The 27,393-nt window shown below is 37.1% G+C and overlaps 1 protein-coding gene across 3 annotated transcripts in view; it reads left to right on the top strand.

The window, feature by feature from the left end:
- Positions 1-27,393, top strand: part of PPP1R21 (protein phosphatase 1 regulatory subunit 21) — a 53,255-nt gene that overhangs the window by 5,129 nt on the left and 20,733 nt on the right. For 2 of the 3 annotated variants that reach the window (XM_059659883.1, XM_059659882.1), the window contains exons 2-13: positions 2,620-2,688; positions 5,496-5,642; positions 7,739-7,840; positions 11,197-11,361; positions 11,594-11,652; positions 12,591-12,685; positions 13,342-13,394; positions 13,896-14,045; positions 16,336-16,437; positions 16,528-16,616; positions 19,544-19,680; positions 24,721-24,813. In XM_059659883.1, coding sequence (XP_059515866.1) covers positions 2,620-2,688; positions 5,496-5,642; positions 7,739-7,840; positions 11,197-11,361; positions 11,594-11,652; positions 12,591-12,685; positions 13,342-13,394; positions 13,896-14,045; positions 16,336-16,437; positions 16,528-16,616; positions 19,544-19,680; positions 24,721-24,813 — 1,261 coding nt within the window. Of the gene's footprint in view, positions 1-1,705; positions 1,852-2,619; positions 2,689-5,495; positions 5,643-7,738; positions 7,841-11,196; positions 11,362-11,593; positions 11,653-12,590; positions 12,686-13,341; positions 13,395-13,895; positions 14,046-16,335; positions 16,438-16,527; positions 16,617-19,543; positions 19,681-24,720; positions 24,814-27,393 lie in introns of all 3 variants that reach the window. The other variant, XM_059659884.1, reaches the window with a different exon arrangement.

Genomic DNA, 27,393 nt, shown 5'->3' with positions numbered 1-27,393 from the left:
CACCATTTACATACAGTATTTAATTGTTTAAAAATATGAGTGCCCTCTCTATTCCTAGCATTGATCTTTCATTGTAGTCTGGAGACACAAGGAATTATACTGTAGTCTCTACCATGAAGGACAGTTTAGTTGGCAGATGGGAGATGAGTAGAGAAATCGTAAGTTAATCATAAATCACACATGAATTAATGTAAAATTTACTGCTTTAAAAGTAAAATTAAAACTGCACAGTTTAATAAGAGGTGCCTTGTTACTATACTAGTAAGTGCCAAGGGAACTGAGGGGCAAGCTCACTGTGGACCATACTGGGAGCACAGGGAGTGGTTAGGAAAAATTTATGGGGGAAGTAGGACCAGAGGTAGGAAGTAAACGCCTAGAAGAACAGCTGGGATTTGGTTGGTCACAAAGAGGAAGGGCTGTGCTTTCAGAGTAATCAGATTACAAGAAAATGACAAATGAGGTGCAAAAGGACTAAGGGCTTCAGAGATGGGGTTCAGAGGTACTGTTCCTCTGCTGAATGGAATGGAAGAGCTAGGTGCACAGCCGCTGGAAACAAGCAATATCACCTTCTGGAGAGTTTTCCTGTCCTAATGGAGGACCATGGTGATGTTATGTCTATTTCTAAAACAGGAACGGTCTGCATTTGCCTCCCCACTGTGGAAAAGGCTGGTGAGGAGAAGTAGATTCTAAAAGACTAGACTGATCACAGCAGTGCCAGCATCTGACAGGCTGCTGGTTGGGTGTGCAGAAGGGTGGCAGTAGTGATGCTAAAATGCAGGAAGATGCCAAATGCCACAAAGTGTAATTAACATAGCAACGGAGTATGTCGTTTATCATTGTCATCCTTTTCTACCTACTAAGTAATAGAAAGGTATTTTAGATAAATATTTCTAAAAGCTGCATTTTCTGTTAAGCAGTTTCATTGAAACCATGTTTGAATTGTTACTAATTTAGCAAACTATTTTCAAAAGGAAAATTCAAATAATTTCTCATTATAATCAGCGAGGTTCATTTTTTTTTTATTGCTCTAGTTCTGGTCCTACACAAAACTTACAGTTCAATGGACTTCAAGCTTTATCTTTAGCCTTTGAAGCAGTCACTAGGAGCTTCTAAATACCACACCAAGAAGACACCATAGATCAAAGTTAGGACAGGGGTACAAAATGAAACCTAGATTCCCAAGTAGTATTGCTGCCTTTTGGCTAACTGGGTTTGAAAGTATTTTTCGAATTATGCTACTTAGATAACACATTATCTGAGAATATGTTGATATTGCTTAAAAACTAAAATAATACATGATGGAAGTTAATATTAAAGTGGTATTTCCTTCTTCTGGACTTCTAGAACAGAGGTCCCCAAACTTTTTTTGGAAAGAACCTAATAGTAAATATTTTAGGCTTCTGGCCATACAGTTCTTAACTACTTGTGTCTGTCATTGTAGCTCAAAAGCAATCATCGATAATATGTAAATAATGAGTGTGGCTCTGTTCCAGTAAAACTTTAAAATAAGCTGCAGGCCAGTTTGGTCCATAGGCCTTAGGGTTGTCAATCCCTGTTCTAGAGAATTTAATGATTATATTGCTTTTCCTTTTCTTTTTTTAAAGCAGAAAATATAGGATTGCTAGTAATCTTTCATCCTCCCTTTTAAATTATAAGCTCTTTGAAAACAGGGACCGCTTTTTAAAAAACTTTTATTCATTTTTAGGAACAGAAGAAGAAAGGGAGAGAGAGAAACATCCATTGGTTGTTCCACTTATTTATGCATTCATTGTTTGCTTCTTATATGTGTTCTAACCAGAGAACGAACCCGCAACCTTGGTGTATCGGATGACCCTCATCTGTAAAATGGAGGTAATATACAGGGTGGGGTGAAAGTAGATTTATAGTTGTGAGAACATGAAGCATAGTTTATTCTTGTATTATTATCTATTAACTATTGCATTATTTTTCCATGTGAACAACTGTAAACCTACTTTTGTCCCACCCTGTAGTAGTACCTATTTCGTAGGGTTGTGAGGTTTAATGAAGTAATGTAAGTAAAACACTTAGGACAGTGCTGGTATGAGCATTCAAATGTTAGCTCCTATTATTATTAACTTCTAAATTGGGTCTGCTTTTTAGTTGCTTTTGGTACATGGCCTCAGCTGATGCCTGATAGCAGGTTTGCATTCTTAATGATACTTGCACGATTGATATTAGGCACAGAGTCCTGCTGGGTATGTTGATGTCCTACACTTTGATTTTCTGTAGAATTATTATTCCGTAATTGGTCTAATTGTATATATTTTACATAGGAATGGTGTGCCAGAGTTTCAAGGAAAGTAGTAGTTTTTATTTAGGGAGGCGACTTGGTTTCTTAGAAAGAACCAGGTGCTGGAAGTTGATTTAGTCACAATTTTGCCACATATTATGTGTTTTATATCAGTTTGTAGCCTAGCCACTGAAAAGTGGCAGAATGGTGGTACCTACTATCCTCTCTGGGCTAATATTTTTGTTTTCATATATACATGAGAAGATAGTTACTCAGTGTTATGATTCCTGTAAAGTAATGGCATTTTTTCCCCCGCTACAAATGATTGCTTTAAATTAAAAATTAACTATTGCTTATTCTGTTTGCAGCTTCGGGCTCAGAATCAGGTCCTGAAAAAAGGTGTTGTAGATGAACAAGCAAATTCTGCTGCTTTAAAGGTATGCAATAGGATATTTGTATTGTGAGGTTAAGTGAGTGTTTGGTGTTGCTTAAAGTCGGGAATTTAGCTGATTTTGTGGGTTAAAGTCCCAACTCTGACACTAATTCACTAGGAATAGTGATGAGTAATACAGTTTTTTGTGTGTGTGTTTAACTTTCTCACTTCCTTCAGTGTGAATATTATGTGCTTTGATTTCCTTAGCTAAAAATTTTAAAAATGTATTCTTTGACTTTAATGCATTTCTCTTAAACCTTTATTTGGCATTTGAATTAATAGGGCTTCTTATCTGTTTTGATCACTGACAGAACTCTGTGGAGGGCCATCTCACATTCATATTTATATCCCCAGCATTCAGCAGATGGTTATTCCCTAATAAATGTATTTGAAATTGTGAATCATTTAGTTCATCTTGCTTTTGGGTTGAACTTTTTAATAGTAGTAACCTGTGTTAATCAGGACACTGCGTGATGATACATTTTACCATTAGCACCTTTGTTAACTAAAGGAGAAATATGTAGTAGAAGAAGGAATTTGTTTCTGCCTCATCTTAGTTGGCATGTAATAAATATTGCTTAGTGATACTTTTAATTGAATAAATTAATTCTAGGATATGGATTCTTTCTTGACTGAGTTTCAGTTAAGCACAGGCAGGGGCAAAAGTAGGTTTACAGTTGTGAGTAACTGAAACAGTTTATTCTTTTTTTATTATTTATTAATTATTGTATTACATATTTGTATTACAACTGTAAACCTACTTTTGTCCACACCTCTATACTGCTTACCTCATTCTTTTGCTCTCTTCCTTGCTCCTTCTTCAGACCAAAGGGAATAGGATTCCCTTTACCCTTACCTCTTTCTGGAGTAGCCCCTAACCAGTTACATAGCCTAAATCGTTTCATTCAGGTAACTGAGATTCAGAAGCATGTTATCTTACTTAGCCATTGTTGGACCCTACACTAGAGAAGTCTGTCTTTTGAGAGTGCTCCCTCCTCAGGGGCTGATATGGTTCAGGATGCCTTACCCATACTTCCAAAGCTCTCTATGCCCAAGTCAAGACTATTAAAAATAAGCTCTATCGTCAGAATTTGTTAGTCAAGTTATTATTTTGCCTAAATCATTGAAGAAATGATAGTATCTCTCCTAATGATGTTTAAAACCTGTTCCTGGGGAAAGTATTTCCTAGCTTGTCTTTGCCCCACTCTTGGTTTGACACTCTCCTGTTGCTGGTCATGTTTGATTAACTTTGTGGTAGTGGTGATGGTGGTGACTGTAGTGATGTTGACTGCAGGTTGTATTTATTGAGCACTCACTGTGTGTCGGGCATTTTGTTAAATACATTATATCCATGAGCTCAGTTAGTGTTCACAATAACTCTGTGAGGGCACGTAACATTGTCATCATCCTCATTGCACAAACTAGGATTTACAGAGAGGTTGGGAGAGCTGTCTTCTGAAATTAATGATTGGATGATGGAGTTAGAGCATTTGTCAACTAGTGATTAGTTACAAGAATGTAAAGAAATTACTTTTGTTTTACTATTCAGTGCAGTGGTCATTGTAATTACAGTAAGAATGACAGTTTGTTGTTCACTCAATAGGAATGTTAGGATGTCTTCTGTTATAGTAGACTTTTGATTATATTGGGTTTGCCTCCATGAGTTGTGGATACAATATACTTTCATTGATTTGAATTTCTTTAATTTGCAACATATGATAATTTGGACATGGAGTAGAACTAAGTTTACCATTAAAAGAAAAAGGGCTACTAAACAAACAATAGAAAAGAACAATGTTTTTCTACTTATTGGAAACACATTATTCTATCACTCTAGCCCTGCTCCCAACATATAAATAATGTCAGTAGACTGCAGGCACCAGCCTATGGTTTTTAGTTTGCCGTTTCAATAGACTTAAATCACCTATTCATTAAAACTTGACCTCTTCCTCGCTTTACAGTGATTTTACAGTGAAAGTAATAAAAGTACAGTTCTTTAAATATACATTAGCATCTGGCCATCTGTGTTTGATTACCAGTGCACACAGAGTTGTCAGAACATCATAAATAAAATGTAGTTAGAATAATATTTTTTAAAAAATAGAGTGAAACTAAATATTTCTCTATTTTCCCCATTTTTTTACCCTATTATGATATAAACAATACAGAATGGTAAGCAGAAGATATGTTGTTTAGATTTTGTTTCTATTTTCACTTACCTTTAGAGGAAATTAACATAGAACAGCAGCTGAAAATATTCTTTTGTTAGGATAATAATGATTTTATCTCTTGTGTTAGGATAGTAATGATTTTTAAAGTAAAATTAAGTGTATTAAAAAGACTTCATTTGGACTGACTTAAATTCAGGGAGGATTTATAGAAAACATGAATACAAATATATTTCTGGTTGTTCTTGTTTACTGAAGGACATCATTAGTTTGAGTCGGAGGTTCTCTTTAAAAATTCAAGTTTTTAAAATTATAGCCTCAAGCATTGTGTCTCCTCACTGCCAGACACATATATGACATTATATGACAACAAATAGTTATGGATATTTTACTTTAAGTTGATGACTATCTTGTTACTTAGTATAGATCCTCTTTATTTTTAAATTTACTTGGTTTGGTCAGAAAATGATTTTGCCACAAAACAGAGCTAACAACATAGGAATTGGAATGATGAACGTACAACTTGAATTCCTTAAAGCAAGAGGTTTTGATTATATTTTGGTGAAACAGGAATAATTTTTTTCTTTATTTTTAAACCTTCAGGCTAAATTATAAAGAACGGTTTGTTTTCATTTTGATGTAGGAACAACTGAAAATGAAGGATCAATCATTGAGAAAACTACAGCAGGAAATGGACAGTTTGACATTTCGAAATCTGCAGCTTGCCAAGAGGGTAGAACTGCTTCAAGATGAGCTGGCTCTAAGTGAACCCCGAGGCAAGAAAAACAAGGTAAGTCAGATAAAAGCAAGGTAGTGTAATCTTGTTGTTAGGTACAGACATCTGTAGGCCATCCTGCTTATAACAGATGAATTTGTCACCTTCAAATTCTCTAATGTTCCATTATTACACCTGGATATCAGGTCAAGAAAGCAGATATTTATTATTAATATATACCAATTAGAGGCATTTTCAGATGAATGTGAGTTTAAAAGAATTTATTAAGAGCAGACATGCACTTATTTAAGTGGCTGAGAAAAATGAAAGGAATATCTCATATTGGTCAAAATTATTGATATGTTTCAGTTATACCAAGTTGCCATTAACTCAAGGTAGGGCAAATAAAATGAGAAACATTGTCAAAGTATAACTGCTCATGTGAAAGTACTAGGTTTATAAGTTTGCTATAGATTTTTTCTTACTGTTTATTTGTATGAAGCTAATTTGGTATTCTTGTCCAAAGATGTAAAAAAAACTTTTCCCCTTATGGTTATGTGGTGAAGAAAGATTCTTATTGCTGTAAGATGGATGATCTGGTACTTTAAGAAGTTGCATATTTTTTTTAAGGGTAAGGGCTAGTGATTGAATCTTTAAGTTGTGTGTATGTATATATATTGAACAGTACCCCCAAATTGTGGATGTGAGGCAGTAATAACAGAGTTGTAGGAGGGAAGAAGACGACCCACAGTAACTCTGTAGCAGCACAGTGTGGCAGGAAGAGCGCAGGCTTTGGCGTAAAGCCCAAGCTTGGACTCTTGGTCTGCCATTTATAGTCTATGACTTAACGGCAAATATTTAGCCTTGCAACCTTAGTTTCTCCATCAGCAAAATGGGGGTGATACTCTTGTTGCGATCATGGGATCATGTACAGGTGCCTAGGACTGTATTTGCCAAATGATGGGCAATCCGCATAATTATATGTTAGTACCTTTCCATATGCATTTCCTCTACATGAAAGAATTTTCTAGAGTGGTTATTTTCAAATGGGAACAGAGCAAACAAAAAGGTGTGTATTAGAATCACTTGGGAAAACTGTGTCAAAATAAACATGCTCTGCAAAATCTGAAAGGCCCTTCGGGCAGGAATAGCCATCTATCTTGAAATGTGCTTCCCAGGTTAGTGAGATCCCCTCCCAGGGCTGTTTAGCAGAGGTTTGGATGTAACACTCCTGAAATCGTGTTAATTAAACTTATCCAACTTTGTACACACTGAGGACACAGAGTATGTAAATCAGCAGTTCCTTATGCACCTCTTGTGTCCCAAACATGATGGGTATTTAATATGTTTTTAATATAGCTACTCTATTTTCAAAGAGTTTCCTAATCATTGGGTTACATTGCATTAGTAAGGGATTTCATTTGAAGTGAGGAGTGAAGGTACAAAAAAAGGCAGAGAAGAGCGGTGATTGATGTCTGAACACAGTTTCATTGTTAGGCTGACCCTTGAATAGCCTCAGTTCTTGTATTCCATGAAAACAAATGTTCATTATTGGGTCTTTTAAATAGTGCTATTCTTCTGTGTAGAAAAGTTAATATTAATTAAAAAAAATAAAGCAAAAGGAAGATATTTTAAATAGTCCTTGAGCTTTTTTCTCCTGTTTATAATAGCTTTGTTTTTTTAATTAGAAATTTATGTGAACTTTTGTATAAATTTATCTTTGTGAATGTTAAGTAACTTATTATAATATCTTAGAGGAGTTTAACTCAGACTCATGGAATTGCTAAAACTTTCATTTTCCAAACAAAACAAAACAAAACCCAAAAACAAATTAAAATGATATTTATTAGCATATTTACATCACTAGCTTTTGGGTCTTCTCTGTTTTCCAACAGAAATACTCCTGAATTCATCTGTAAAGAATAGTGAGCCTTATTTGTTTTTTTTCTCTCTCTCTTTTTAAAGCTTTCCTGCCCATTGCAATATTTGCAGTTCCAACTTGTATCACATAGGAAAAGTTAAATGATGGACTGTATACCTTTTGCAGGATTGTTTGAGAATGGTGAACACGTAGAAGAGACAAGCTACTAAGGTGATAGAGAATCTGTGTACCTTAGGATATTTCTCTAAAGGATGAAAGTTATGTGGACATAACTTATTCTTTCCATCAGAAAAGTGGAGACACTTCTTCTCAGTTGAGCCAAGAGCAGAAGAGTGTCTTTGATGAAGATCTGCAAAAGAAGATAGAAGAGAATGAGCGGTTGCACATACAAGTGAGAAGATCTTTCTGTTTTCCCATATGAATTTAAAAATGGGTCAAATGATCTAGAATATGGGGGGGGGGGGAAGCAAGATAGAGTGTTCTGTGTATGTATGGATGTTTTGATGTTTCCTATGGTTGTTAGGTAATATATCACTGCCATTCATTTCTTACATCTTTTTCATATCTTAATATGGATGTGTGCTTCGAAGTATACATTTGTTTAGAGGACAGCAGAATAACTTTATAACTTGACAATATAGAAATATACTGAGCACTATTTATTTTATATAGGAAGCTAGAGGCCTGGTGCACAAAAATTTGTGCACTTGGGGGGGGTCCCTCAGCCCAGCCTGTGCCCTCTCGCAGTCTGGGACCCCTTGGGGGATGTCTACCTGCTGGCTTAGGCCCGCTCCACAGGGGATCTGGCCTAAGCTGGCAGTCAGACATCACTCTGGCAGCCCAGGAGCCCTCGGGGGATGTCCACTTGCCAGCGAGGAGCAGGCCTAAGCTGTAGTTGGACATCCTTAGCGCTGCTGAGGAGGCGGAAGAAGCTCCTGCCATCACTGCTGTGCTGGCAGCCATCAGCCTGGCTTGTGGCTGAGCAGAGCTCCCCCTGTGGGAGCGCACTGACCACCAAGGGGCAGCTCCTGCATTGAGCGTCTTCCCCCTGGTGGTCAGTGTGTGTCATAGTGACCAGTCATTCCCAGTTGTTCTGCTGTTAGGGTCAATTTGCATATTGTCCTTTTATTATATAGGATAGAGGCCTGGTGCACAGGTGGGGGCCAGCTGGTTTTCCCTGAAGGGTGTCCTGGATCAGGGTGGGGGTCCCGCTGGGGTGTCTGGCCAGCCTGGGTGAGGGGCTGATGGCTGTTTACAGGCTGGCCAAACCCCCCAGCGGGGACCCTCATCCCTTGGGGGTGTGGCCAGCCTGGGTGAGGGGCTGATGGCCATTTTCAGGCTGGCCACAGCTCCTTCAGGGTGGGGGTCTCCACTGGGATGCCTGGCCAGCCTGGGTGAGAGGCTGATGGCCATTTTCAGGCTAGCCACAGCCACGGCCTGGAAGCAGATATCTGGGATTTATTTATCTTCTATAATTGAAACTTTGTAGTCTTGAGCGGAGCTCAGGGCTGGCAGGGCAGGCAGGAAGCTTGGCTTCCTCCATTGCCTGGGGCAACCCAAGCCTCCTGTTTGCTCTAGCTCTGTGGCTGCCGCCATCATAGTTGGGTTAATTTGCATATTCGCTCCTGATTGGCTGGTGGGCGTGGCTTGTGGGTATAGCGAAGGTACAGTCAATTTGCATGTTTCTGTTTTATTAGATTAGATGATTGATGGATCATTTAGATGCGGGCTTATGAGTAAGTAGTGTTTGCCTTTTAATTTACTACTGTTCACCTGTTAGTCTATAATGACTGTTAGAATATAGACCATGTTGACTTTGTATGCCCAGCCCCAGAACAGGGTCACACTCACGGCAGACCCTCAAGTCTTTTTTATTTTATTGATTTTTTACAGAGAGGAAGGGAGAGGGTTAGAGAGTTAGAAACATCAATGAGAGAGAAACATCGATCAGCTGCCTCCTGCACACTCCCCACTGGGGATGTGCCCACAACCAAGGTACATGCCCTTGACCGGAATCAAACCTGGGACCCTTCAGTCCGCAGGCCGACGCTCTTCCACTGAGCCAAACCGGTTAGGGCATAGACCTCAAGTCTTTATGGAATGTTGAATAATCAATATTTGCCTCCAAACATTCAGCATGTTATAAGAGTCATATAAGGGTAGTGTATCCAACTGTGCTTTTTGATTTTTTGTGTGTGTGTGAAATGGTGAACATAATCAAACAGTGAAAGTAAATATGCATTAATTCTCAGTCTTTGACATTGTTAAAAAAAAAAGTGAACTTTGACCTTAGTACATTTTGTGCTAAGTATTCCTAATTCCTAATTAGTATTGGATTTTCATTAAGGAAAAGAGCATTACCTGTTTTAGGAATAACCATCTATTTGAATTTTGATTATTTAATTATGGAAATTAGCTCAGTGGAAACATTATACCCCAGGCAGTTGAATTATCTGTGTGCCAGAAATTGAAATAGAAATTCATGAGACTGAGAGGAAAGAGGTGTAGTGTAGCCTTTGGAGTAGGTTTCTTATGTTCCAATCTCATTCCTAACACATTTTAGCTGTGAGACATTTGACAAGTCATAGAGTTCCTTTAAACTCGGTTCCCCATCTGTAAAGGAGGGCTAACGATAACACTACTTCTGACATACTGTGAGGATTCAGTGAGATCATGCCTGTAGGGGTTTTGCATAGTGAGCATATGGAACCATATGGAAGTTGTTCAATGAACAGTCACTGCTGTTGTTTTTCTCTTCATCCTATATAATAAAACCCTAATATGCAAATGGAGCAAATGGCCGAACAACCAGTTGCTATGACGCACACTGAACACCAGAGGGCAGATGCTCAACGCAGGAGCTGCCCCAGTTGGGGGAAGCCCCTGCGTTGAGCATCTGCCCCCTGAGAGGGAGGCGACCAGCAGCAGCGGCAGGGGGAATTGGGGGGCGGGGCCGGCTGGTGAGCGGGTGCCGCCACTCCACACCTGTTGCCCCTCTGGTCATTTGTCTCACAGTTGCCACCCCCCACCCCCATCGCCTCTATGGGAGGTGACCAGTGGTGGCGGCGGGGCCGGCCAGTGGGCAGTGCCAGGCTGCCAGTCAAGGCGGGTGCCAGCAGGGGGGCCCCCCCTGTTCGCCCCGCCTGCCGGTCACCCCACAGATTGGCCCTGATCGCCGGCTGGCCTAAGGACCCTACCCTATATATTGGGAACATTCTCTTAGATTTAAAAATTAAAACCTGGCAAGGCTATTCTGACACTGAAAATACAGGATGATGCAGTGATGACATGCATGGACTCTGGCTTGCACATTTTGTGGTCAGCCCTGATTCCGACCCTTATAACGTGTTACAAAGCCAATTACTTAACTTCTCTCTGCTTCAGTTTTTCCACCCATAAGATGGGGAAAATGGTACTACTGCCTCAGAAGGATCATGTTATGTACTACTTTTTATAATCAGGGCAAAAAAAACCATAGCTGCCCATACAACAGCAAGATGCCTTTCACCTGTATGAAAAGTATAGTCACTGATGCATGCAGTGTCCCGGATTGCGAGAGGGATGTCTGATTGCCTGGGGATTACTCCTAAACCGGCAATCGGACATGTCCCGAGGGGTCCCAGATTGCAAGAAGGTGCAGGCCGGGCTGAGGGACCCTCCTGCCCCCTGCATGAATTTTGTGCACCAGGCCTCTAGTTTGTATATATTAGGATATTGTGAGATGAGAAAATGATCTTTTCTTTTCAGTTTTTTGAAGCAGATGAGCAGCACAAGCATGTGGAAGCAGAGCTGAGGAGTCGGCTGGCCACTCTGGAGACGGAGACAGCCCAGCACCAAGCCGTGGTTGATGGCCTGACACGGAAGTACATGGAAACCATTGAGAAACTGCAGAACGACAAGGCCAAACTAGAAGTAAGCCCAAACTTAAAGTGAGAACACTTTAAGATATAGTTTAGGCTTTTGTAGATTGGTTGTGTCTATACCTGTATGAAAAGTATGTACTTTTTATAGAACATAAAGTTGGTTGTGTACTTTATAGAACATAAAGTCAGTCACTCAAGGTGAGAGTTGCTTGTAGTATCTCCTAGGTGTGCTCTCATCTGTAGTCTGACCCATCTGCTTTGCTTTTTCTTCTAAAATTCAGGTAAAATCTCAGGCTCTAGAAAAGGAGGCCAAGGAATGTCGACTTCGAACAGAAGATTGGTATGTGGAAACGTGAAGTAATAAACAGAAGACCTGAGTTTTGGTTTAGCAGTGCCTGTGTCTTAATTTTCTCGCATTTGAAATGAGGTGGGAGTAGGTAATCTCCAGGGTCCTTTTCGGTTGTTATCTCTGGGACCTTATGCATTCTTGGTAGAGTGGCTTAGTCCTCAGCCTGCAGATGTTTTGGGCCATAGCAGATAGCGTTCTGGGCTCCTGTACTAAAGACTAGATACTTTCCATTTCAGACTATACTAAAGGGAGTCGAAGTCAGGAAAACAGTAATAACCACTGTGCCAAACTTTAATGGTCCAATTTGAATAAAATAAAGGTATATGATCTAAGTTGGAGATACCTAAATCTTGAAATATTATATATCAACGGGTGGTAAGAGCATTCTCCAACATTTATTTGATAAATGACATAATATTTTAAGTTTCAATAGGACCAGTCAAGTGAATTTTTTTAGTTGCTTTGATAGCATTACATGCTTGGTTTTGATGTATACCTCATAACTGAATCAAAATTAGAAAAGTGATCAGATTTGGAGCCAAAGTAAAAAAAATGATATAATACCTACGAAAAAACGTTACCATAATACTTAAGCAAACATTTATGAGTTGTAAAGACAAAATGTGTGATGTTGCAATGACTCTAAGATTACTCTATGCTTGGGGAAATAAACCCAAAATTGTATAAAATACCGAAACTATGACAAATTCTTCTAAACTTCAACATCATTGAACAAAAGTCCCAGGGGCTTTAGAATTAAGGCTTAGAATTTTTCTTATCTTCCATCTTTTAGTAATTCTCTACTACCTAGAGTATCTCCGATGTCAGGCATAGTTCTCTGAAAGCCTGATACCAGCTGTTGAGGTAGTAAGTAAATGAGGACCCATGTCTGATTGGTGATAATGTGGTTTTGTATTTTCTTCTTCCAGTCAATTACAGTTAAAGAATCTTCATGAAGATTTGTCAGGTAGATTAGAGGAATCCTTATCAATCATCAATGAAAAAGTACCTTTTAATGATACAAGTAGGTATTATGTACAACTTTTCATTATTTGCAACTTTGAACCCCTCTGTGGTAGCTAACTAATTAAAATAATTTCTTATCTTTTGGCAGTAAACTTCATTGGCCCGACAGAGGCGTGCTTTCTTTTTGTTCTTTTGATCAGCTTTAGCCCTCATATTTCATAGGGAGATTTACTTATTTATAAATTTTTTATTAATATTTTTCTATTCCTTCTTTTTCTCTGTTTTCTTTTTCATAGGGAGATTTTAAATTGTCTTATAACTGCTTCAAAGCCAGCCTTTTTGGAAAAAGCCAAAATTCACTTTTTTTTTTTATTGTGTATATTTAGCATATACCAAGGTAAAAACCAACTGAGCCCTAAGTCATCTTGTTAGGCTCCAAATAACGTTTTAAAAGGTTTTCTTAGAAACAGAAAAAATAGTATTTAAAACAATTTTTTATCCTAAAGGTAAAAAAAATTAGAGGTATTACTTTATCTGAGAAACAACTGATTGTGTGTAAATTCCATATTCTCCTATACTGTGATTGTGGCTTTGAACTTTTTTAATACTTATGTAAAGCTGATTTTGCTGCAGTAATTCATTATTTTGCAATTAAGCTGTTTTTCTGTAAATGTAAAATGAAAGATTTAATATATATTTATTTTTGTTTTGTAGAATATAGTCAGTATAATGCTCTGAACGTTCCACTCCACAACAGGCGACATCAGGTAAAGATGAAGTACATATTTTCTCTTCAGTAATGTGCATGTCAAACTTTTCAGAAGCAAGAATTAGTGATTTGGGCCCCTGTTTAGTGTACTAAATTATTGTGTTTAACTTTTGCTTTACTTTCTTATACATTTTTGAAAAATTGTGTAACTTGCTGTTTATTGAATTTATAACATAGATTTTTTTGCTGTCTCTCTTGTCTGATAACATTAGAACTGAATTATGGGATACTCTAATTTCATAAGCCATACCTGCCTTCTAGGTTGGTGGACCTTGCAATTAAATGGTCCAGGTAAAGTGGAGGAGGTGTGTTTGCCAAAACTGGTGGCTTTCTCATTTACTTACATGGGACTATTAAAATTCAAGTAGGAGCAAATAAATTTAAATTAAGGAATAATTGTGCCAGCGTTCAAATGTTTTTTCCAAAAGCAGGCTTAATAAAGTAGTTTGAGAATTATAATTTGATAGTTGACTTTAACTATAGATTTTTCATTTTAAAGCTGAAGATGCGAGACATTGCTGGGCAGGCCCTGGCTTTTGTTCAAGACCTTGTGATGGCTCTTCTGAACTTTCACACCTACACAGAACAGAGGATTCAGATATTTCCTGTGGATTCTGCCATTGACACTATATCTCCATTGAATCAGAAGGTAAACTTAACCAAGATACCTTTTGTCTGCCCTGAACAAGTAGGGAAACTTATTATTTATTTTTATACCACTTCTGTGCATCAGCAAAGTACTGTGGAAGGCATGGGGAAAAACTCATACTCTTTCCCCTTCAAGATAAAGTGTGGCAAACATGGAGATTCTTAAGAAGTTAAATACTAGAGGAATTGTTAAAAGACCTTAGTGTGTGAGTGAGTGGTTATGGCCAGTAAGCGATACGTGGTCATTAAGGAAGGGGATTGCTGTCAGTGGCAGTGTCTGGGAACGAATCTTTGGCAATTTGAATGCGCTTTTAAAAAATGAGTGTGATTTGTATAGGAGGAGAAAAGTGGTATAGGTATTTTTGCCTGTAGAAGAGGGAGACATGAGCAAAATCACTGAGTAGGAAAGCATAGGTATGCTTTCTGGGGCCTTATGCATTCTTGGTAGAGTGGCTTAGTCATCTCTTAAGTCTTCACATACCACACTTCTGCCATATTATACTGTCACTGAGACCAACCCTGAGACATTTTGCAGTAGTGTTACATGAAGCCATTAACAGCAGGAGGCAGAGATCCTCAGGCCATCTTAAGGGCCGTCCCCATAGGAAAGAAGTTGAGGGACCTTGCTATAAACATTTGCTAAGTGCCAGCCTGAAATGAGTCATGCCATTTTCCCCACTTACCTAATGCCTCATCCTAGCTTGTTCTTGTGTATCACACAGTATTCCCAGGGTTTGTATTGTATTTATGTCCTACGTGCTATTTACATTAGTATAGCAAAGACTTGGCCTCTGCAGTCAGACTTTTGGGGTTCTGGTCCAGGTGTGTCCCCTTGGGCAATTTATTTAGCCTCTCTGTGCTTCAGTTTCCTCATCTTTAGAACGGGGGATAAGAGTGCCTACCTTACAGGCATGTCTGTATATATGAAGATTAAATGAGATAACACATGTAAAGCACTAAGAACAGCACTTAATAAAGGTTGGCTCTCATCAACGTTATTATTATGCCTTACATATAAGAAGCTTTGGTAGGTACTTGGCTTTCATCAGTTTTGGTGTGACTCCACAAATACGTTGAAGTTTATAAAAATTAAATTTTGGGTCTTTGAAAGGCTCTTTAATATCACTGTGGGAAAAAGCTATCAGAAGACCTGGAAAACAGTATTATAACATTTTAATGTAATTATATGTATTTTTATAGTTCCTGTAATATCAAAAATATTTTCTGCTCAATACTGGTTCTTTATCCATTATTGGAATTTTGTCTGAAACACTTCATTACTTTGAAAAATATACATATTTCTCAATATTTTCCCTTTCATGCTTTAGCCTATGATATGTGATTTTCTAGTAAGTCTATAATATTGAAGGAGATTCAAAAACTATTTGTTAAAAGATGACTAGAATGTTTAAATTTGTTTATAGAATCTTAAAGTAGATGTTTACACCTGTAAGGTTAGAGTTCATCTTATTTTATAGCTCTAAAGATCAAAGCCCAAAGAGAATTAAGTGAATTTCCCTGGGCCATATGTTTGAGTAGTTTGTGGTAGGGTCAACTGAATCCTATTTCTGCAGAATGAGACCTTTTATTTTTATACTGAGAAGTCAAAATTTGAACTATTATGGTAATTGAAGTGTTTCATAAGTCAAAATTAACTTTTTGCTTCTAAATTATGTAAATGCCTATAGGATCTTCTCTTAATCTATTCTTCCCGCTGAATTAATCCTTTGTAAATATTCAGGTATCAGTGACAGTTATGAAAATTTTATATCATCTTTTTGTTGATAATTACATTCTTAGAATTTGTAATTCTGAATATTGTATACAGTAAAAGTAAAAGAAGCTATACTCAATAGACTTGTTAAAAAATGAAGTATATAACACAGAAATCTGTCACACAGTTTTGATTTATATATATATAATATATATATAATATATATAAAATTTTATTTTATTTATTTACTTTTTTTAAGCGGGGACCCCTATGGAGAGAAGCAGGAGTTTAGGGAAGAAGGTATGCTAGTGCTGGGTTGTAATGTAGTATCTCCTCCCCATTTTCTCCCCTGCCTGGTTGTTAACTGTCATTCCTCTTCTCGGTCCTTGTTTTATATTGGAATGGGGACTTGGGGATAGTACCTGGGACTGTTAGAGGGGAGCATCTCTGTATAAAAGCCAAACTTTCCCCCACAAAGTTTCTAAAAGTATTTAGGTTTTTAACTTAGTGAGTCTATTTACAAATATGTTGATATTCATTTGTTTCCAGTGATCTAACTCAGTTCCTTCCTATTTAGTTCTCACAATACCTTCATGAAAATGCGTCCTATGTCCGCCCTCTTGAGGAAGGAATGCTTCATTTATTTGAAAGTATTACTGAAGATACTGTGACTGTCCTGGTAATTTTCTTCTGTTTTACTTCTGGAAGCGGGAGCTCCTCTTTGTCAAATAACACTATTTATCTCAAATTTTTTTTTTTTCTTTTTTAGGAGACAACTGTGAAATTGAAAACTTTCTCAGAGCATTTAACCTCTTACATATGTTTTCTTAGGAAGATTCTTCCTTATCAGTTAAAAAGGTATTTATCCCTCCAGGCCTGGGAGCTTGGGGAACTGTGAGGTATCACCTGACCTGCACTGGAGTTAATAAGATCGTAGCATGTGCCTCTTGTATCTGCCTGACCTGTCTGCACCACAACCAATTTGGGCTTCTGTGAAAAAGGAAAAACGTGGCTTGAGCAGTGTAAACTTACATTTAAGAAAATCGAATTGCAGTTCATCAGCTAGAATTTTTTTGTTGTTGTTCTGTACTGTGGTTACTACTGTAACTACATAATGCTATATGAATCATTTTTTCAGTGATCGTGAATGACACATTTGTTGCAAAAACTATTTCAGTTTTGGGTATTTGTAATTTTCTTGCAGTAAATATCTAGGGGGGTTACAATAGTTAATTACAGTTGGACCTATAGTCCTTAGATTTCTTTGAAATGGTATATTCTTCTTTTTATTAGGAGTAGTTTATTTAAGTTATAAACTAAAAACTTAATGTACTCTAGCCCTTAAAGAATATGTCCTTTAAGTAACCTTAAATATCCCATCTTAAATATTTTTGGAAAGGCAAGAGAAAATAATTTATGTAACTAGAAAGTTGATAATATTGCTTAAAAATTTTGATACTTATGACCTAAAACTACCAAGACTTCTGTTTCTAAATATTTTCATCTAAGATTTAACCTTTAAAAAAATATCAAAGAATATTGGGACAGCGCTGGCTGGTTTGGCTCAGTGGATAGAGCGTCAGCCTGTGGACTGAAGGGTCCCAGGTTCGATTCCAGTCAAGGGCACATGCCCGGGTTGTGGGCTCAATCCCCAGTTGGGGGCGTGCAGGAGGCAGCCAACCAATGATTCTCTCTCATCATTGATGTTTCTATCTCTCTCTGCCTCCCCCTTCCTCTCTGAAATCAATAAAAAAATATTTAAAAAAAGAATAATGGGACATAAAAGAAGAACATATATGTATTGTAGTATAATACCAACTAAGATTTAGAAAATACGTAAATTAGTTACTTATAGATTTTGAAAATGTACAAGTAATAATAGTTTTTAAGTTCTTATAAAACTAAAGTAATAGGTTTTTGTAAAATTTCATTGTTAAAAAAATTAATATGGGTTAAGAGCCATCTTACTTCCTAATTCTAACCTATTAAGGCATTTCAGTAACTAAATTCTATGATTTGTGCATATGACAATTTTAGGAATCAGTGAAAAACTATTATGAATTATAGTTTCTTTTCATATCCTTACATGTTATGGTTCAATGTAATGAAAATTTTTTTGAAAATTGACTCTAGAATTTAAATAACATTATGATTTGGCTTATTTTTAAGAAGAATCTGTTTTAGAACCATTGCAAAGTGGTATTTACTACTTGAAACAGTTATGCATTTTTATTTTCTATTATTTTTTCACTATTACATTTTTTAAAAGACTGGATAATCTTTCTTGATCTAAGATTTCTGTTCTTGGAACGTTCTGACTCATAAGCTCTCAGTCCTACCTCACCAGGTATTTATGTTTTTAGGCAATTTTTGGTCATTGGTTTAAATACCACTTTGACAAGATGACATATTATTTAGTGGTAAATGGGCTTAGTATTCAGTGAAGCCGTCTGCCATAAATAAAGTGGAAGGTTAAGGAAAGGGTTATGACGATGATTCCTGTGCTAATAATTTCTCTAGTTGAGTAAAAAGCATTTTATTTGATCTCCTGCAACATTTTTTATAAAGTGCTGCGTCCACAAGAAATTTTAATTAAAAAAACAACAACAACATTGTATTGATTTCAGAGAGAGAGAAAGGGAATGGGAGAAATAGAAACATTGATGAAAGAGAAACATCCATTGGCTGCCTCCTGCACGCCCCATACTGGGGATTGAGCCCTCAACCTAGGTACTGTATGTGCCCTCATGGGGAATCGAACCAGTGACCTCCTGGTGCATGTGTAGATGCTCAACCACTGAGCCACATTGGCTTGGACCCACAGGATTTTTAAAATTTTATAATTGAGTTTTCTGCAGTAACCATATAAATTTGAAAATGATACAATGTAGTTTATGAATGTTAACCATTTACTTTTAGATTTGAGTCTATAGATTATTCTAATCTGTATGGCTTTTGCAATTTAATATACTAAAAAAGTTCTTAATGATTCTCTCTATTAGCTCCTATTTAAATAATTCTCCTTAGGAATTCAGTCCATGAAATATTGTTCTCCTGAAAATATTTTTTTTTAAATATATTTTATTGATTTTCTGCAGAGAGGAAGGGAGAGGGATAGAGAGCTAGAAACATTGACGAGAGAGAAACATTGATCAGCTGCCTCCTGCACACCTCCTACTGGGAATGTGCCCACAACCAAGGTACATGCCCTTGACCGGAATCGAACCCGGAACTCTTGAGTCCGCAGGCTGACACTCTATCCACTAAGTCAAACCAGCCAGGGCTCCTGAAAATATTTTTAAGGGAAGCATTTTCATGCTGCTCTCAGGATGAAAAGATAATGGACATATGTCTTTATTTTTTTCTATTTAGTCCTCTAGTAATCCATTGACATTTGCAGCAAGCAGGTGTGTATATCATGGTATAAAACATGAAACCTCAGCCCTGGCCAGTGGCTCAGTTGGAGCATTGTCCTGTACACCAAAAGGTTGTGGGTTCGATTTCCAGTCAGGATGCATACTTACGTTGTGGGTTTGATCCCTGGTCGGAGTGCATGTGAGAGGCAACAGATCGATGTTTCTCTTTCACACTCATTTTTCTCTCTCTAAAAATCAATGAAAGCATATCCTCAAGTGAGGATTAAAAAAAAAAGAAACCTTATAAATGAGATCAATTTTTTTTTAAAATTTGTCTCAGGATAGAGTTGTTTGTGAATGTAGATGGTTTCTTACAGCTAATTGAAAATATTCAGGATGCTCACTTTAAAAATATCTGCCCATTCCTAGTTTAGAAGAAGAATGTGAATCTTCTCTTTGTACATCTGCATTAAGAGCCAGGAATCTAGAGCTGTCTCAGGACATGAAAAAGATGACAGCTGTGTTTGAGAAGCTTCAGACTTATGTCAGCCTTCTCGCCTTGCCAAGTGAGTATGTTTGTCACTCATAGTTCAACTTGAAGAACTTGGAGAACAAGAAGCCAGAGAAGGGATATAGATGGTTTAGCTCGGGTGAGTGAGACAGGCCTAGGATCTGGAATCAGAAAAACTCAAATTCAAATCCTCCAACCCCTTATACATTTATGAAGTTGGGAAAATCACCTTACTAGTACTTTCCTGTACCTATTTTCCCATTATAAAATGGTGATAATTGTGATTATTAAGTTAAATTAAAGATGTAATTGAAGACATGCATTTATATTAATTCCCTTTCTTTCCTCCTTCTTTTAAAAATGGAGACAGGCAAAACAAAAGAATTTGTAATAACTTTCCAACAAGTAGCCTAGGGGGTTTGGTAGTAAAAATGCCATTCGTTTCCCTTTGGTCTAATTTCAAAACAGTATTTTTAGGTAATTGAATGGATCTCAGTTTAAATGATGTTTTTAAAAAATGCTGTGATTTTCCTGGTACTGTGATTTGTTGGTGTTGTTTTTTTGGTGTCAGCTTTAATGTGATATAATTAACGTACCATACAACTTATTTCTTTAAAGTGTACAGTTCATTGGCTTATAGTATAGTCACCGATACATACATCATCACTATAATCTATATTTTCATTGCCCTAAGAAGAAACCCTGTACACTTTAGCTGTTATCCCCTTATTTCCCCTTCTGCCCCTCCTCAGTGCTAAGCAACAACTAATCTACTTTCTGTCTTTAGATTTACCTATTCCTAACATTTTATATAAATGGAACTATGTGTGGTCTTCTGTGACTGCTTTCTTTCACATAACGTAATGTCTTCATGATTAATCCACGTTGAGTATTTATTGGTCTTTCATTTCTTTTTATTGCAGAATATCATTTTATTATATGAATATACCACATTTTACTTATTTACCCATCAGTCGATGGATATTTGCTTTGTTTTTACCTTTTTGGCTTTTATCTCTTATTGGTAATGATGCTATAGACATTTATGAACAAGTTTTTGAGTGGACATATCTTTTCACTTCTCTTGGGTATATAATACCCGGAAGTGGAATTGCTGGGTCATATGGTAACTCTGTGTTTAACTGCTAAAGGAACTGTCAGACTCTTTTCCAAGGTGGCTGCACCATTTATATTCCCACCAAAAATGTATAATTTCTACACATCCTCTGATTTCTCCACATCCTTACAATTTTTGTTATTATTTGACTTTATTTTAACCAACTTAATTTTGGTTATTTGACTTTTTGAAGTGGTATCTTATTGCAGTTTTGATTCGCATTTCTGTGGTTTCTAATGATGTCAAGCATCTTTCCAAGCCCTTATTGACCACTTACATATATTCTTTGGAGACCTGTTTGTTCAGATATTTTCTCCATTTTTCAACTGGGCTGTACAAATCTGTTATTGGATATATGATTTATAATATTTTCTTCCATTTTGAAGTTTATTTTTCATTTTCTTAATGATGTCCTTTGAACCACAAACATTTTTAATTTTGGTGAAGTCCAGTTTATTTACCTTTCATTGTTTGTGCTTTTGGTGTCATATCTAAGAATCCATTGTCAAATCTGAGGTCATGAAGAGTTCGCCCTGTTTTCTTCAAAGTTTTATAATTTTAGCCCTTACATTTAGGTCTTTGATCCATTTAGAGTTAATTTTTGCATATGGTGAGAGGTAAGGGTACAACTTGTCTTTTGCATGTGGCTATCCAGTTGTTTCAGCACCATTTATTAAAAAGACTGTTCTTTTCCTATTAAATGGTTTTGGCACTCTTGTTAAGACTCAGTTGACCATAGATGTGTAGATTTATTTCTGGTCTACTCCATTGATCCATATGTTTCTCTTAATGCCAGTACCACACTGTCTTGATAACTGTTGTTTTGTAGTAAGTTTTGAGATCAGGAAGTGGAGTCCACTTTGTTTTTCTTTTTTAAGGTTGTTTTGCTGTTATGGGTCCCTTGCAATTCCATATAAATTTTATAATCAGCTTATTAGTTTCTACAAAAAAGTCTGCTGGTATTTCAATGGGGATTGCATTGAATCTGTAGATCACATTGGGGAGGTTTGTGGGTCTCTCAGAAAGATATCTGCAGTTCTAACCCCAATACCTGTGTGTGCCACCTTGTTTGGAAATAGGATCTCTACAGGTGTAATCAAGTTAAGATGAGGTCCTACTGGTTTAGGAAGAGCCCTCAATCACTCCATGTGTGGTACTTGGTTACAGCAGCCCTAGGAAATGCACATGGGGAGTATTGTCATCTTAACAATATTAAGTTTTCTGATCCATGAATATGGTATGTTTTTTCATCTAGATAGGTCTCCTGTAATTTTTAAAATATTATTTTGAAGTTTTCAGAGTATAATTTTTATACCCTGATTTGCTTCTAAGTAGGCTCAGACTCGAGCACAGTCACCCTGGGGGGACAGTGATTTTAACAGCGCTTCCTTTTATTGTCTCCTTCCTTAATCTTACCCAGGTTTAAGCTCCACTAATTGCTGGTTGATGGCTCTTTTGTGTTCAGCAATGCCTTGAGAGGCATAAATTGCTTCACAGACTGATCTAATTAAATTTGGGCTCCTTTGTAGGTATAGTTAGTTATAGACCTAGCATGTACATAGCAGGTATAGTTTTTGGGATAGTGTTTGAGATTTATTCTGAACCCGGGAGAGCTCTTCTTAGCTGTATCTTCCTCTACTTCCCTGTGGTAAACCAACCAGCCCACAGTTTAGCTTATATCTTTAATGAACTGCCAATTTCCTCTTATTTGCTTTTACTGCCACCTTCATCATTTTTTAGAGCATGCTTCCCTTGGCTTGAGCCCTCCACGCTCTTGCAAATTAAGTCAGTTCCTTTGGGAAGAGATTCAGAGCTTTCTGTTTTAAGGCTTGCTTCCCACTTGGGTTAAATCTCTGAGCCATGGATCTGGTGCTGGGGAGGGGGACAGAGAGGTACTTCTCTCAGAGTGACACACCTGCATTAGTAAGTGAGCACTTGGTAGAGGGGGTAGGACAGCAGCCCCAGGTCTCCTTGGCTTGCCTTTTTCAGCGTGGTACTTCTGTTGATGAGCTGGGGCATGGGTGAGCTGGGGCAAGGGTGATCAGGGCCCCAGATTCTCAGAAGCACTGTGCCCAGGTAGAGCCTCCATCCATGATTCAGGGCTAGGTGAAAGAAGGGCTCCCCATCTCTCAGTCTTGCTCAGCAATAGGTACCTGAGGGCAAGATGAGAACTGCAGTCTCCAGCAGTTTGGGAGAGGGAGCCCTGTATTCTTGGCTGTACCAGTTTGGAGTGGGATTTCTAGTGTATAAGCTGGTAGGGAGAGGGAAGAAAGGAGTGGGTCTTGGTTCATATACCACAGACTCTCACTGTTCTTACCAAATTATTATAGATTTTTCTTGAGTAAATTTTTTGTCACTTGCTGTGTTTTTAGCATCATTTCCAGAATTTTAAATGGTTGCTTTTTAATAATTTTCACCAGTTGTGCTGGAGAGCTGATCTGTACAGCTGCTCATGTTGTCATGCCAAAAGCAGAACTCTGTGATGTTTGAGTAATAGTGTTTTTAGTGATGCTTATAAAAAAAATAATAATGTGTAGGGCCTGGCTTTTGTGGCCTAGTGGTTGAGTGTCAACCCATGAACCAGGAGGTCACAGTTCAATTCCCAGTAAGGGCACATGCCCTGGTTGCAGGCTCAATCCCCAGTGTGGAGCATGCAGGAGGCAGCCGATCAATGATTCTCCCTCATCAGTGATGTTTCTCTCTCTCTCTCTCTCTCTCTCTCTCTCTCTCTCAAAATCAATAACAGATGCGAGAAGAGACTGGACAAAAATCGTGCACCTATAGATGAGGACAGTGGGTGGGGAGTGAGGGCGGAGGGTGGGGTGGGAACTGGAAGGAGGGGAGTTATGGGGGGGAAAAAAGAGGAACAAATGTAATAATCTGAACAATAAAGATTTAATATAAAAAAAATTAAAAAAAATGAAGTGTGGCTCAGTGGCTGAGCGTCCACCTATGAACCAGGAAAAAAATAAAAATAAAATAAAAAAAATCAATAACAACATATTTTTTAAAAAATGTGTAGGGAAATAATACTAGGTGTACCAGTTAATAATATGGATTTTTTTTTCACTAGATGGAGTTACACATTATGTTGATATATATGCGATTTGATATGTATGCTATTTTGTTGTATTGACAGCAAGCTTTAGAACTTCATATGTCAAATTTGCTGAAGGTGTTAACATCATAGATATTTTATACTTAAAAATGTTGAATTTCATGCCAAAAAGCATTTGCGGCAAGTTTTAATTCATTATTTTGAAGAAAAAGTTATGGTATATTTTAGGAAGTTTATGGTGAACATGCTCCATCTCAAGATACTTGTGAACACTGGTTTAAATGCTTTAAAAGTGATGATTTCAATATGAAAGACAAAGAACTTCCAGGTCAACCGAAAAAGTTTGAAGTCCAACATTATAAGCATTATTGGATGAAGATGTGTGTCAAACTCAAAAACAACTTGCATTTGCTCAAAACAAGAAAAGTTCTACTGGACGGTGTCCACAAATTACCTGAAAGATGGGGGAAATGTGTAGCTAGCGTTGGACATTACTTTGAATAAAGCACTTTTGATGTTTCTCTTTAAATTATCGTGGTTTTTTTGATTACATAATCTGCCATTATTAACCAGTACACCTAGTAAAATGAGAAATGTGTTATAGAGTAACAAGGTGAAAATTCACAGACCTTCATTTCTAAAAGAATCATGATAGATATAATCCTGCTTAATAATTTAATTTTGATTATTAACCATTAAAAATATTTGTGGACATGGAGAATGCAGATCAGATATGTCTATATGTTTATTGCCATTACATCTGAATGAGTCTGCCATGATTTTAAGAGCCATTATTCTCAACATATCACAAACAGTCTTCATTCTCCGTCTTCCCAAAAGTAGGGGGAGATGGTGGGCTGTCAATTTTTCAGGCTAAGTCTTCTGGGAAAATGCTTAGGTTTGTCACTTTGGTTTCCTAGGCACGGAGCCAGATGGACTCCTTCGGGCAAACTTCAGTTCCGTCTTAACAAATGTTGGTGCTGCTCTGGATGGATTTCATGATGTCATGAAAGGTGAGGTTGAAAAAGAACACAGACTTCAAACCTTCATCCCACTTTCTAAGTCTGAATGAGATTTAAACAAATACCGTGAAGGTTAATAGACCCCAGATAGAGGCTTAGTAGCATTTGGCTTACATTGAAGTGCACAGTTCACTGCCTTCTGCTTTTCCCATCTGCTTCATTTCTGAAGGTAAACAAAGTGCTAAAGAGAAACCCTTGTGCACAGTACTTTAGCCGAAAATACATTACACTGACTTAAGGCAGGTGTGTGAATTGTATCAAATCAGACATGCGGTTCAGAGGCATTTAGCAAAATACATTGCACTTGTTAGAGCCCAAACATGAAAGGAATTGAGGAAACCAAGGCTTAAAGTTCCCAGAAAGAATGCACTGACTTTCCACCAACCTGTGCATTTTTATGTGTAAAGTGTCCATCTCAAGTCGTATTTTGTTCGGCACAGCCTTAAGAAATGAAGGTCTGTTTTTAAGCTTTGGTTGCTTTTCAAAAGTTGCTTGTGTGCTTCTAAGACTAGAGTGTGCCGAAGAGCATTTCACATGCTTAGCATGTGATTCAGAGTACTGAAAATTTTAAATCTATAGTTCTTTGTGGCTGTGAGGTTTTCTCCTTTCTGTTCATTTTGAAGACTGTTGGGGTAGGGAAAGGAGGAGAGGGCCGGAGCAATTACTAAGGACTATTGGAAGTGACTGAGGTGCTTAGATTATTCATTGGGCAGTTTAGTTCAGTTAGTGACCAATTACTAGTGTCACAGAAATAATTTTTTAAAACTTAAAATTGTGCATAAGATGGGTATTTTGGGGGCCTTTCTGTAGATTGACATATTACCTATGGCACTGGGAATCATTCTTAGTCTCAGCTGTATTATCCAGCACCACCTTACCATTCAATCCAGAAAATGGTCCTTCCTGTGGCTTGTCTTCAATTATAAGGAACTTTAAAAGTCTATCCAACTTCTGGTTGGATGAACCCTGGTTGCAGGAACCATAGCTTGAGTAGACAGTCTTGTTGGCAGGTGATGGTAGTCATCCCAACCCTGTGAAACCTAGCCTGGTTTATAGAAAACCTAAGGGACTGGTCCCATTTCCTGTGCAGTGTTTGGTTTGGGAAGCTCAGACTTAGCTGTAGTCCTGTAGTCTAGGATTTTACTTAACCTAGAATTAGGCCACTGAAACCACAAGTGGCTCTGTGGCTCGAGGTTTTTTGGTTTTGTTTTCTAAATTTTCCTATGCTGATACTATGACTTGTTCCTGCTAGTGGTTCCTCCAACATTCCTGTAAAGGAGAGGCTAGCGCAGTGGAGTGTAAAAAGAGAGATATTTATAAAAAAATGTGTATCCTACATGGATTTAAAATAGGAGTGAATTGGTCCTTTAACAAGGGACATTTAAAGTTTGAATTGTTGATGTTTAGTCTCAGGTCTAAAGTGGGTAGACTCATAGGAAACATAAAAGAAAAAGAAATCTCTGATTTCTTTGTTCTTTTTGGAGTTAAAGTTTAATGTCAAAGAACACCCTAAATAGTTAAAATATTTGGACTGAATAAAGAGTAAACAATTGGATTGGGATAATTAATTATCAAATTGTAACAGCACTGATCCAAATAGAAGCTACATAGTGTTTTTAGTATTGTACATCTTTCATAAGTATCTCAATCACCTACCAATCAACCAAGATTGCCTACCAACCAAGTTGTATTATAGCATTGTACACTTTCTGTAAAATATTAAATAAAACTTTCTGTGATGTATAGAAAGAAAATGTCTGTGTTAGGGGTTAGCAAGTTCAGTATACAAAGAAATGTTCAGCATTCCAGTAGAATTTTTATTCACTCTTCTGAAGATAGAGAATAATCATTTATTTTTAAGAATATATTAAACATAATGGTAATGTACTAATTGGTTCCTTTGCTGTGACAACTATATCATAGTAATGTAAGATGTTAACAATAGGGAAAACTGGCTGTAACTTTTCTATAAATCTAAATTATATTAAATTAAAAGTTTATATGTGTATATAAAATATATAAATAGAATAATACCCTAGTTTTAAAATTTTAGTAAAAATAATATTCATAAAATTTGCAGTAATTTATATTAAATTATCATGATTGTATCAGGTTAAACCTCAAATACCATTTCTTTCTTGTTTCCTCTTATCTACTGTCTGAAATCAGCTAAATTACTTGATTCTCAGTAAATGAAAGTCTCTAATTACACACCTGCTATAAAAGTTAATTTTCATATTGTTTTATTTATTTTTAGCTTTGTTGGTAATGATAATGTTGTATAACAAAAGTATTCTAAAAAAGTTCAAAGGAGGCTATGGTAAACACTTTATATTTAAAAATATAATTACCCTTCCTTGTGAATCAATGTTGTCTTAACAATTCTCCCATTTTCCCTTACTTCCAAGACAAAATTATTCTATTTCTCAGAGACCCAGAAAACTCCAAGCTTAGATATTTGGCCAGTTTCACCTACTGTAGTTTCTCTTAACATGTTTATATCTAAGCCTCTCTTCTATGCTTTTCTAACCACAGACCTTGCTTGTAATATTCTTGGACTGGAGGCAGCAG

Source organism: Myotis daubentonii, chromosome 12 (genome assembly GCF_963259705.1).
Source record: "Myotis daubentonii chromosome 12, mMyoDau2.1, whole genome shotgun sequence".
In the NCBI taxonomy this organism is placed as follows: domain Eukaryota; kingdom Metazoa; phylum Chordata; class Mammalia; order Chiroptera; family Vespertilionidae; genus Myotis; species Myotis daubentonii.
The sequence above is the reverse complement of the archived record's forward strand: the minus strand, read 5'-3'. Positions and strand labels throughout refer to the sequence as shown.